Source organism: Coregonus lavaretus (genome assembly GCF_964263955.1).
Source record: "Coregonus lavaretus genome assembly, chromosome: 7".
NCBI lineage: Eukaryota > Metazoa > Chordata > Actinopteri > Salmoniformes > Salmonidae > Coregonus > Coregonus lavaretus.
In genome coordinates this window covers 36,329,244-36,340,547 of record NC_139994.1, presented here as the reverse complement: position 1 = coordinate 36,340,547, position 11,304 = coordinate 36,329,244, and the positions used below count along the sequence as shown (strand labels likewise).

Genomic DNA, 11,304 nt, shown 5'->3' with positions numbered 1-11,304 from the left:
GTTGAGTAGTCTCCTGCTTCATCTATGCTGTCCCAACTCTCCTCCATGTTGTCAAAGGCTTTCAGAAGAACTTGGACAAGAAGTTCATCTGCAACCTTCATATGAGAAACAAACATAAAATACATTGCCCACTATGTTCCAAACAGAGCAATATACAACACACAACACTTATATCATTAGCACTTATATCAGTGCTATTGCATGCAAAAAATGTATGTTGGCAATGGCATTATCATGATTAAAATAGCCTTTTAGGATATATAATTTTGAAAGATATGAAATGTACTCACTGCAGATCATATCCAGACCCCTTCAGTTATCTGGGAAAAGACAAGTACTCCTTGGTTGGCTATGGCTAAAATATAAGAATAAATACATTATATAACATTTGTAAATACACTAACTTTTGTTGTAGAATTTCTGATATAATATATCAAATGATGTAACATTAGTACAGTATAATGTAGTCCAAAGGCCGGCAGCATCCAAAGGGAATGTATACGGCAGGTAGCTTAGTGGTTAAGAGCGTTGTGCCAGTAACCGAAAGGTCGCTGGTTCTAATCCCTGAGCCGACTAGGTGAAAAATCTGTGGATGTGCCCTTGAGCAAGGCACTTAACCCTAATTGCTCAATTAACTCCTAATTGCTCCTTAGAGCGTCTGCTAAATGACAAATAATAATAATATATAATAATATACAGTCCCCTGTAGCTCAGTTGGTAGAGCATGGCGCTTGCAACGCTAGGGTTGTGGGTTCGTTTCCCATGGGGGGCCAGTATGAAAATGTATGCACTCACTAACTGTAAGTTGCTCTGGATAAGAGCGTCTGCTAAATGTAAATGTATGCAGCCGATCCCCCATGGACCGGTTCATACATGAAACATTCTCCATTCAGGCTGCAAAGGCGTCAATTTCCTCCTTAACTCGATTTAATGGCGAGAAGATAGAGGGAAAAACATATTTTAAAAATCTGGGAAAATAGGTGTACTTTCTTTATGAAAAACAATTTTCCACTATCACGCTACAGTGGCTAATGCTAGTCCCGGATGTTGCGTTTCACGTTCAGATAATCAGGTTGCAGCAGTCTGTTTTTTCAATACTGGTCTGATCGTTTCAAAACAGTACCGTGGACAGGGACTAGCATTAGCCAATGGTGGTGGTGGAAAACGGTGTTTCACAATGAAAGTATGCATATTTTCCTTGTTTTTTCTGCCTTCTCGCCATTAAAACGAGTTACGGAGGAAATCGACGCCTTTGCAGCCTGAATGGAGAATGTTTCATGTACGAACCGGTCCATGGGGGATACGAGTGTATAGCCTGCTGCATAGATTCCCTTTGGACGGCAAGACGGAACGACTCAATACAACCATCTGCCGGCCTTTGGGCTAGGCTAAGTATAATGCAGCAAACAGTGGGATTTACTATGAACCAAATCTACCCAGTCCATGAAACACATGGTCCATATTATTGTGCACATTTATTGATTTTGAGAGTGCACACTTTTCAGATTAATACTGTGTAGCTAGTTCATTTAGTCTGATGCATAGCCTACTCCTAGTTGGTGGACTGGAGAAAATAGCTAGCCAACAGGGTTTGTTTACTCAACTAGCTAGGGTGGGGGTGAAAAAGACTAAACTGCCATCACACCAGAACAAACCACCTCCTCTGATGATTTATCAATGCAATTAATGTAGTTTAAATTTCAAGCAATGGTTACAAGCACGTGTCTCATTCGGCACATAATCATAACCTCTTGTTTTGATAGTCTAACTACTAGTGTGAAGTGTAGCCTACTATCTGTAACTAGAGCAGGGCTCTAGCAGAACTCTTGAAGTCTCTGATCTCCAAAATTACGAAATCGAGATAAATTGTGGAAACAACGTCCAAGACGGCCATTTTGACAGTCATTTCATTCGACTTTGTTTTCCTCTGTGAACCATCTGAGGACCGGAAATTGGTGTCTAGATAAGCACCGAGTGGCTCCAAGAGAAGGTGTAAACTTCTTCTTTATTCTTCGATGAGGTTAAACGGCAGTTGGCATCCAATAAATGTTGCATTATCGCCACCTACTAGACTGGAGTATAACTCCCTAATACTTTGCTTTAAAAAATACAATAAATACCCTCCCATATAACACTACACTCACAATTAAAAATAAAATAAAAATAACTACCATACTCCACTATTTAAATCTATCTATACCTACTTCAGGCCAACAGCCTGAAAGGATGGGACACCTCCACTTAACACACCCTGTAACTCTTCTGATGTCAAATCTCGCACACCCAAATACCTCTCTGCAGTTGCCACCACAACCTATATTTTCTGCGACTTATGTTCCATCCCTGCAGTACAGTTGATAACCATTGCTATAAATGCCAAAAATCCAATCTTACTGAAACATATATATTGTAGGTTTATCCCTCTGTACTGGTACAGCTCTACTACTCACACCACTCCTCTCAGTATCCCTCCCTCTTGATCCATCTTCCTCTACTTTCTTCACTGCCTCAGCATATGACAACTTCTGCACTACTCTAAACCTGGAAACCTCAACCTGCCTCTCTCGTACCGGACATTTCAGATCCCCAGCACCATGGGCACCCCTACAATTAACACATACCACTACTTTCCCCAATGCTACACATTCCTTTGTCTCATGCCCTTCTGCACACTTCTCACACCTAGGAACCTCCCTCCTACACACTGCTGCCACATGCCCATAAGCATTCAGCACAAAAGCTCGTACCGGATAACTTATATATCCTAACATCACTTTGTCGGGCAAAGACTCAACATTAAAACTCAAAAGAACAGACAATGACTCTTCTGTTTCTCCACTCACGCCACCCTGTCTGCGTCGCACCAAACGACGAGCATCACAAACACCGGGAATCTTCCCCTTCATTTTCGTCAGCTTTCACATTTACCGCTACCCCAGTAATCACACCTTTCAATGGCACCCTTTTCTTGAGAGCAAAACAATTCACATATCTTGCCCCCATTCGTTTAACACAGAGCGCCTGCTCCCTATGTGCAGCAGAAACACAAACAACTATCACTAGACCACTTCTGGTTACCCTCACCAATTCCACTGCACCCAACTCTGTTTTCACCTACCCTGAAACCACAAATGGATCAGCTAAAAGGCAAGGGTCCACTTTTTCCAAAAACTTCACTCCTACTTTCACAGACTCATCTTTATCCTGACCCTCAGTGCAAACCTTGGGCTCAGAGAACTTCACCACACCTACCACCTCCGATACTTCGCCCTCACACACTTCCATTTCTCCTCCTGTCTTCAACTCACTCTGTTTACACTTTCTACCATTCTTCTTTAACAAACCATCTCCCTTTTCCCCGCCATTTTTAACTGACTCAAGCTCACCCTCTTCCTCCCTCTCTCTCTTAGAACTCCTCTGCCTCTTTTTCCCTCCTCCGTATTCCAAGTATAACTCTCCTTATGATAATACTGCACTTCTCCTGACATAAATCTAGTTCTTGCCTTGTCTAGGGACGCCATTTAACCGGCTGTCACAATAATAATATGCCATTTAGCAGACGCTTTTATCCAAAGCGACTTACAGTAATGTGTGCATACATTTTTACGTATGGGTGGTCCTGGGGATCGAACCCACTACCCTGCCGTTACAAGCGCCATGCTCTACCAATTGAGCTACAGAGGACCACAATCTCCGTACAATCAGCACGAACCCCTCGGGATGTTGCGCTCAACAGTGCATCCTTCCGCCAGAAAGTCAGAAGATGTTAACCTAAACAAGCATGTATTTTCATTGAAACAACCGGATGCTTCTGAAGGTGTAAACGTTCCACCACCAACTTTTTGTACCTGACCAGCCACAAAGATATGTTTCTATAAAATCTTCCATTTATTCACCACATTCTGCTTTTTAAACAATTAAGATTTACAACCCTACAATTAAGTCATATTTGAGTTTTTATTGAGATAAAAAATATATATATAGACATTTCACTTTATTAGAGCAAACTTTCTAAATATTTGCTCTGGAACAAAACTCAAATTCACATTACCCTCAAATTAATGTTAGGTGGTTTCACAGACCTGTTTCTAATCACAGAGATAGATGCAGTATGTATGTATTTATCTCTATAGTTCTACTGCATTGTCAGAAACATTGTTACAAGCCAAGAACATTGAATTAATCCAAGCAACATAGGATAAGAGCAGACCAAGTTGAAAACATGAAACTGTAAGACACTTTGGTCACAGGAAGCTGAATTCATACAAATTATAAATTCTGCTGTGTACCTCAATGCAATTGTTATATTACATAATTTACAATGTTGCAATACAGTATGAACTGATAATGGTCAAGCACAGAATTCATTAAAGAAAATAATAGCAGACTAGAAGAAGACATGTTTAACATACATGCAATCTTGAACAACATTTACAGACTTTGCCCAGTCTGTGAAACCAAGCCATCCACTTCAGATGAAAGCCAAATGATTAAAAAAAAGTAAAAAGAGCTGACAGCTAACAGATAACAAAGTCTTAAAAATATCTATGAGGACTGATGTTGAGTGAATTACAAGGATGATACTAGCGAACAAAAAAGCCTCACAGTAGTCAATAACTGTACATCTTCTGGGAGAAATCTTAGTGATGGATTGGAAGTTTACAGTTACCATCTTGACTCCACAAGGTGAAGTATGCAATGATGGACTGTTGTTTCTCTTTGCTTATTTGCGCTGTTCTTGCCATAATATGGACTTGGTCTTTTACCAAATAGGGCTATCTTCTGTATACACCCCTACATTGTCAAAACACAACTGATTGGCTCAAACGCATTACGGAGGAGAGAAAATCCACAAATTAACTTTTAAGAAGGCACACCTGTTAATTGAAATGCATTCCAGGTGACTACCTCATGAAGCTGGTTGAGAGAATGCCAAGAGTGTGCAAAGCTGTCATCAAGGTGGCTATTTGAAGAATCTCAAATATAACATATTTTGATTTGTTTAACCGTTTTTTGGTTACTACATGATTCCATTTGTGTTATTTCATAGTTTTGATGTCTTCACTATTATTCTACAATGTAAAAAACTGTAAAAAATAAAGGAAAACCCTTGAATGAGAAGGTGTGTCTAAACTTTTGACTGGTAGTGTATATGAGTAAATAGACAATTGATTCGTACATTCCTGATCTTTCCCACATTGTAACATTTTGGATGGAGAAAAAGAAACATCTCGGTAAAAGCTCAATGAGAATATCATGAACTATAGGATGAGCATGGAATTAGAAACAGTATCAATGACAGTACCAGGGAAAAATCTAAATGGGATAAGTCTGCACAGAACAATACATTAACAACTGTCAATGAAATTGTCTTCACATCATTCGAGCTATAGATTTACATTTACATCATAGATGAGGAAGGATGTACAAAAAAAGTACCATGTTTTTCACATGGTTTCCACAAACGCATCAAACCATCAAAAATAATAGCAAGAGCAAATAGACACGTAGGTTTGTTGAGAAAACTAAAAAAGAGTTGGGTAAGAGCTATCCCATGAATAAAATGTTAAAAACATGTCCATTCATCCTACAAGATGCTAATTATATTTTGTGTTTCCCGGCAACAAGGTATGTTGTCTTGTTCAGTCTGCTCCACCTAGGTTCCTTTTACTTTACAACCTTTTTGGTTGAGCCAGGCTTCCTGCCCCGCCTCTTAGGAACAACCACCACCTTCTTTAGGGCTGCCGCCACCTTACCAGGTTTGCTAGCCATGTGACGACCACTGTGTGGTTTTATTTCCTCTTCATCTTCAACTGGAGACAAGTCTTCATCCTCATTTTTCTCTGTAGCTTCATTTTCCTCCTCCTCTGAATCATAAGTTGGATAATCAACTTTCACAGTATTTCTCCTGCCTCTTCGCCTCTGGGCTTGGAAGGCAGCTTCATCTAACACATTTGCTTTTCCGTTGTAGCAGCGGTAAAGCTTTAATATTGGAGAAACGGTGCACCCCCGTTTGGCTGGGGGTGCACTATTGGACCTATCCTTCTCTGCTGCTCTCTTGGCTTTGTTTGCTTGGTCGGAGCCTAAGGGGCGGCCCCTCTTTCGCGGGGAGCCGTCTTTAACGGGGGTCTTGGAAACTTTAGAGGTTGGAGGTGGGTTCTTCCGTAAGTGGGCACCTTTACCTGTTATTGCCTTGCGTGGACGGCCTCTTCCCCGTGGCTCGGCAGAGGTGGATGTGGCTGGGGGATCCATGCGGGGATGGATGCGCGGCCTTCCGAGCGGCTTCCACACTCTAGATCCCTTAGGTTGGCTTTTCGGTTTCTTTCTCTCCTCTTCCTCCTGGGTTGATAGCGCGTTCTTCCTCGGCCTACCCCTTTTTTTTGTTTGTTTAACTTTTTGGGGCCGGCCACGCTTCAGAGGTGCAGTTGTCTCTGCTGAAACAGCATTAGGGTCAACCACTTTACGTGGCCTGCCCTGTGGCCGCTTGTCTAGTACCCTCAGTATCTTCGGTGTCTTAGAGCCTGATCCTTTGGGCCTTCCCTTTCCTCTCTTAGGTGGTATGGGGTTGCCATTAGACAAGGCTTCACCTGACTGCTCTTCACTACCAGTATCAGCGGAATCCATCTGTCCTTCTTCCGACATTGTTGCCCCTTCTTCCGACATTGTTGCCCGTTCTTCCGACATTGTTGCCCCTTCTTCCGACACTGTTGCCCCTTCTTCCGACACTGTTGCCCCTTCTTCCGACACTGTTGCCCCTTCTTCCGACACTGTTGCCCCTTCTTCCGACATTGTTGCCCCTTCTTCCGACATTGTTGCCCCTTCTTCCGACATTGTTGCCCCTTCTTTCATCTTTTTTCTTGCAACCTGGCTCCTTCGTTCTTTCCTTCCAGCTCACTTTCTTGGAGGACTAGTGAACTACTTAGAGCTTCCCACTGTAAAACACACATAGAGAAAGTAACAATACAAACAAATGTTCTTCGTGCACCCCTTCATTGCTTCATAAAACTGGCCTACATTGGCACGAGAAAGTGTAGCTAACATGTATTGTAACATGCACAGCCTAAACACTGATTTTGTGTTTACTAATTTTTCATTTATGTATATGGAAAGGTGCACAATACTAACAAAATCTGATATGAACTTCTCCATGACATCCATTAGTAAGGTTGACGCAATTCCGAAATCTAGCTAGCTAGTATCCTGAATCAGTGATTGTTTTGGTTAGTAGTAGTTAGCTAATTTTAACAGCTGTTCGAAAATATTTTAGGACAGGGTTTCCCAAACTCGGTCCTGCCCCCCTGGAGTGCATGTTTTGGTTTTAGACTAAGTACTACACAGCTGATTAAAATAATCGAAGTTTGATGATGAGTTGGTTATTTGAATCAGATGTGTAGTGCTAGCGCAAAAACCAAAACGTGCACCCGGGGGAGGGCAGGACCGAGTTTGGGAAACCCTGTTGTAGGACTAGCTAGCTAACTAAATGGACTTTTGAAAAAACTAGCAAACTAGCTAATGGGCTAACTACATAGCATCGCCAGCTATTTTGCTAGGTGGCCACCTAGCTAGTTATCTTGACAAAGCTAACTAGCTAGCTAGCTAGCAGTAGCACGCGCACTTGCGACAGCCCTGGATATCAAGCTAGCTAGCTAACACCGTTAATACCACACTGCGCCTCATACGCCTCACCTTCGTAAAATCCTTGGTTAGATGGTGTTGTCTACAATTTCATCAGATATCGTTTAATCTCATGAAAGTTGACAGATGGTTAATTGGTCTTTGTTGTAATTTGTTTAGCTAGCTAGCTTTTGAAATTTCTAACGGAAGTTGCGATTGAAATTTCTAACGGAAGTTGCGGGGGCTGATTTGGAAGCCCCTACTACTAAGGGCAAGTGAGACCACTTTTTTCACTTCCGTTCCTTGAAATAAAAAATCTGTTGTCTATGACCTCTCTTTTTTCACAGGACACTGATTACACTTGTGATTAGTGCTTCTTATTTTTTTCTTCTTCAGTGGGGTTTATCGGCGGTTGGTATCCAACGTTATGGTGCATTACCGCCACCTACGGGGTACTGGAGTGTGGGCCAGAGACAGGGATAAACTAAATCCTACCGGCCAACCCCGTTTCACTTAAAAAAGATAACAAAATATTTGAGACTATATCTAATGATGTTCTACTCAATATACTCTTCATGTGGTTAGTGCTTTCCTTGAGTAATTATTTTAAATGTTCATAATAACATCATAAACTGAGCCCTGCATGGCTCACATGGTAGAGAATGGCGCATGCAACGCCAGGGTTGTGGGTTCGATTCACACCGGCGACCAGTATGAAAATGTATGCTCTCACTAACTGTAAGTCGCTCTAGATAAGAGCGTCTGCTAAATGACTAAAATATAAATGTACTCTGGAGAAGAGACGATCTGCCCATGATGGCGAGTTAATGTTTTGTACAGTGCCAACCCTGCTAGATCTACTGGTCTTTGGATAATGAAAGTTAATAGCTCATCAATTAATTAGTTCTTCATTGATAAATGTACCTGTTTTCTTGAGACTTATCTTGAAATTCCAAACTTTTAGATAGAAATATAAATTTAAAAAAAGATCAGTTAGATTAACAGTAGTTTCTAGTATTGTAGCAAATGGTACAATATATTAGTACTTAAAATCAATGGCACCCTTGATAGAGATGAGCAAAAAAGACTGTATAAAATATATAATACAAATACTGAGCTACAGTTGAAGTCGGAAGTTTACATACACCTTAGCCAACTACATTTAAACTTAGTTTTTCATAATTCTTGACATTTAATCCTAGTAAAAATTCCTTGGTCAGTTAGGATAACCACTTTATTTTAAGAATGTGAAATGTCAGAATAATAGTAGAGAATGAATTATTTAAGCTTTTATTTATTTCATCACATTCCCAGTGGGTCAGAAGTTTACATACACTCAATTAGTATTTGGTAGCATTGCCTTTAAATTGTTTAACTTCCACAAGCTTCCCACAATAAGTTGACAGAGCTGGTGTAACTGAGACAGGTTTGTAGGCCTCCTTGCTCGCACACGCTTTTTCAGTTCTGCCCACACATTTTTTATAGGATTGAGGTCAGGGCTTTGTGATGGCCACTCCAATACCTTGACTTTGTTGTCCTTAAGCTATTTTCCCACAACTTTGGAAGTATGCTTGGGGTCATTGTCCATTTGGAAGACCCATTTGCGACCAAGCTTTAATTTCCTGACTGATGTCTTGAGATGTTGCTTCAATATATCCACATAAATTTCCTTCCTCATGACGCCATCTATTTTATGAAGAGCACCAGTCCCTCCTGCAGCAAAGCACACCCACAGCATGATGCTGCCACCCCCGTGCTTCACGGTTGGGATGGTGTTCTTTGGCTTGCAAGCAGCCCCCTTTTTCCTCCAAACATAACGATGGTCATTATGGACAAACAGTTCTATTTTTGTTTCATCAGACCAGAGGACATTTCTCCAAAAAGTACAATCTTTGTCCCCATGTGCAGTTGCAAACCATAGCTTTTTTATGGTGGTTTTGGAGCAGTGGCTTCTTCCTTGCTGAGCGGCCTTTCAGGTTATGTCGATATAGGACTCGTTTTACTGTGGATATAGATACTTTTGTACCGGTTTCCTACAGCATCTTCACAAGGTCCTTTGCTGTTGTTCTGGGATTGATTTGCACTTTTCGCACCAAAGTACGTTAATCTCTAGGAGACAGAACGCATCTCCTTCCTGAGCGGTATGACGGCTGCGTGGTCCCATGGTGTTTATACTTGCATACTATTGTTTGTACAGATGAACGTGGTACCTTCAGGCGTTTGGAAATTGCTCCCAAGGATGAACCAGACTTGTGGAGGTCTACTATTGTTTTTTCTGAGGTCTTGGCTGATTTATTTTGATTTTCCCATGATGTCAAGCAAATATGCACTGAGTTTGAAGGTAGGCCTTGAAATACATCCACTGGTACACCTCCAATTGACTCAAATGATGTCAATTAGCCTAAAAGCCATGACATCATTTTCTGGAATTTTCCAAGCTGTTTAAAGACACAGTCAACTTAGTGTATGTAAACTTCTGACCCACTGGAATTGTGATACAGTGAATTATAAGTGAAATAATCTGTCTGTAAACAATTGTTGGAAAAATTACTTGTGTCATGCACAAAGTAGATGTCCTAATCAACTTGCCAAAACTATAGTTTGTTAACAAGAAATTTGTGGAGTGGTTGAAAAACAAGTTTTAATGACTCCAACCTAAATGTATGTAAACTTCCGACTTCAACTGTATATTGTATGCAAAAAAAAATAGGGAAATTATTTTATTTTATTGCTCAGAGAAATACGTTGTTTAACAAGTAATACTTTTTTTCTAAAAAAAGATAGAGGTGCAAATTATTGGCACCCCTGTTTTCAATACCTCAACTTGCAAGGATAACAGCACTGAGCCTTTTTCTAAAATGTTTTATGAGATTGGAGAACACATTGGGAGGGATCTTAGACCATTCCTCCATACAGAATCTTTCCAGATTCGTGATATGCTTTGTCTGCTCTTATGGACTGCCCTCTTCAATTCAAACTACGTTTTCAATGGAGTTCAAGTCCGGAGACTGAGATGGCCATTTCAAAATATAGATATTGTGGACAATTAACAATTTATTTGTGGATAATTATGTGTGCTTGGAGTTATTGTCTTGGTGGAAGACAGGGGCGGTGTGTTCATTAGGGCGATATGGGCGACGCACTGCCAAACGGGAAAAGGAAGGGATTTTTTTTCTAATCAATTATATCACGGCAACAGTAGTTATCAGTGTTCTAATCTAGACGTCTGATCTGCCACTAAATGTCCAATCAGGCTAAAGTCGTGCTTCAAATGGCCCCGCCCCTTTTGGGGCGATTTCAGTCAGGTTGAAAATCGCCCCAGAAGTCTCTCATAGACTCTCATGTAAAATCTTTTTTTTTCAAATATCAGAGCTTTCAATACAATCTCTATGGGTTCCGGGAGGGCTTGCACTTACGCGCTTTCGTCATACGTAACATAACCATGAACATAACTAAGAAAAGAGCGGGTAGCAGCGTCAATCAATTCACGTACTACTGTCAAGATGGCTAGCGTTCAGTGCAACTCGATTGTCTCTTTGAAAGAAGTTCCTTTTTGTCGGCGAACAAATCAAGATAAATTGGCAACGAAACAATTAGGACCTCCCAGACCTAATTTAATAATTCAACAGGTTTCTACTAAAGGGGGAAAGTCCTACACCCAAGGATTTTCCAAAAATTGGTACGAACGAA

The 11,304-nt window shown here is 40.9% G+C and overlaps 1 protein-coding gene across 1 annotated transcript; it reads right to left on the bottom strand.

Moving 5' to 3' along the window:
- Positions 1-3,943: 3,943 nt before the first annotated feature.
- Positions 3,944-7,825, bottom strand: LOC311131666 (uncharacterized protein). Its single transcript, XM_084164779.1, has 2 exons — positions 7,687-7,825; positions 3,944-6,932 (listed from the first exon to the last, which is right to left on the bottom strand). Exon 2 carries the CDS (start codon positions 6,847-6,849, stop codon positions 5,668-5,670), a length of 1,182 nt encoding a protein of 393 aa, XP_084020905.1. The 5' UTR covers positions 6,850-6,932; positions 7,687-7,825; the 3' UTR covers positions 3,944-5,667.
- Between the last annotated feature and the right edge of the window lie 3,479 nt (positions 7,826-11,304).

Coding starts and splice junctions, on each gene's coding strand:
- LOC311131666 (XM_084164779.1), bottom strand. CDS start 6,849: ATGAAAGAAGGGGCAACAATGTCGGAAGAAGGGGCAACAATGTCGGAA.